Here is a 1,511-nt window from a genome sequence, read left to right as displayed (position 1 = left end):
ACGTTATATTTATTAATGTAAATCTGCTTTAAAACAATAAAACAATTGTAAAAAGCTATATAAATCAAATGTAATATTTTGCAAGACAGAAATACAAATCTCCCACAGTCTAAAGACATGTCAGATTGCTCTTCCCCCATGAATATAGTCATAGATGCTTTATGTTGTTATATTGGACCAACTTAAATTTACTGTAGATGTTTAATGTGTGTGAATGTGTTTGTGTTCTTCAGGTGTGTTTGGTGATGAAGTGAAGTCAGTGTCAGTGATGGAGGGAGATTCTCTTACTCTACACACTGATATTACTGAAATACAGAGAGATGATGTGATCGAGTGGAGTTTTGGACATCAAGAGATATGTATATCGGAGGTCAATAAAGAGGCCAATAAGATCTCAGTATATGATGATGTTCTTGATGGGAGATTCAGAGACAGACTGCAGGTGAATGATCAGACTGGAGATCTCATCATCACAAACATCACAACTCAACACACTGGACTTTATATAATAACCATTATGAACAGCAGAGTGACCTCACACAGATTCAGTGTTACTGTCTATGGTGATTTACTGTTTACAAATTAACTATCATATTTATAGATATTTTCATCTTGACTATTGGTCATATTTGCTTTAATTTTAATTTCTGTTTATTCACTCATGTTTTTCAGCTCGTCTGCCCATTCCTGTCATCTATAGCTACTGTCCACAAAACTCTTTATTAAACACAAAATGTGTTTTGTTGTGTTCAGTGTTGAATGTGAGAGATGTGAGTCTGTCCTGGTACAAAGGAAACAGTTTATTGTCCATCATCAGTGTGTCTGATCTCAACATCAGACTCTCTCTACCTCTGGAGGTTGAATATCAGGATACAAACACATACAGCTGTGTACTCAACAATACCATCACAAACCAAACTCAACATCTCAACATCAATCATCTCTGTCAGACGTGTTCAGGTACAACAGGTGTGATTATTAGAGTTATTTACTCAGCTGATCTGAGGTCAGACAGACAGTTACAGTAATAACTCTTTATTATTTACCTGCAGGTCTCAGTACAGATGATGTCATTGTGATCTTGCGAGTTGTTGCTGCTGTTGCTCCTGGATTTCTGATGTCTGTCGCTTCAGCTCTGATGTTTTGCATCTACAGCAAACACGCATCAACAGAGTAAGTGTTAACTATACTAATATAACAATACTAAACAATCCTTTACCAAATCAAGATAAGAGTTTGGTTTCTAATTTGTTTAATATGTTTGTGAAACAGTTCAGACCGGTGAACTGGAGATGACTTGTGCAGACATAGCCTAACACATATGATGGTGAGATCAATCTTTATCATTTATATCATTACCTGAAATATGTCAGATTTATTTTATCACACACCCAACAGCTTTCAGCAGCAGCGGGTGAATTTTGAAGAAGCTTACAAAAAAATTTTTTATAAAAAAAATTGTAATTTAACAGCTTTAACTGTTTGATCAGTTGAATTAAATTCACATTTAT

At 34.9% G+C, this 1,511-nt stretch overlaps 1 protein-coding gene across 1 annotated transcript; it reads left to right on the top strand.

The window, feature by feature from the left end:
• The first annotated feature begins 238 nt into the window (after positions 1-238).
• LOC135721280 (uncharacterized) lies at positions 239-1,285 on the top strand. The gene is made up of 4 exons (XM_073813635.1): positions 239-563; positions 673-960; positions 1,053-1,173; positions 1,273-1,285. The coding sequence occupies exons 1-4, from the start codon at positions 269-271 to the stop codon at positions 1,283-1,285; spliced, it is 717 nt and encodes a 238-aa protein (XP_073669736.1). The 5' UTR covers positions 239-268.
• Positions 1,286-1,511: the final 226 nt, after the last annotated feature.

This window comes from Paramisgurnus dabryanus, chromosome 24 (genome assembly GCF_030506205.2).
Source record: "Paramisgurnus dabryanus chromosome 24, PD_genome_1.1, whole genome shotgun sequence".
NCBI lineage: Eukaryota > Metazoa > Chordata > Actinopteri > Cypriniformes > Cobitidae > Paramisgurnus > Paramisgurnus dabryanus.
Note: the sequence above shows the minus strand (reverse complement) of the source record. Positions and strands in the feature narration are given on the sequence as shown.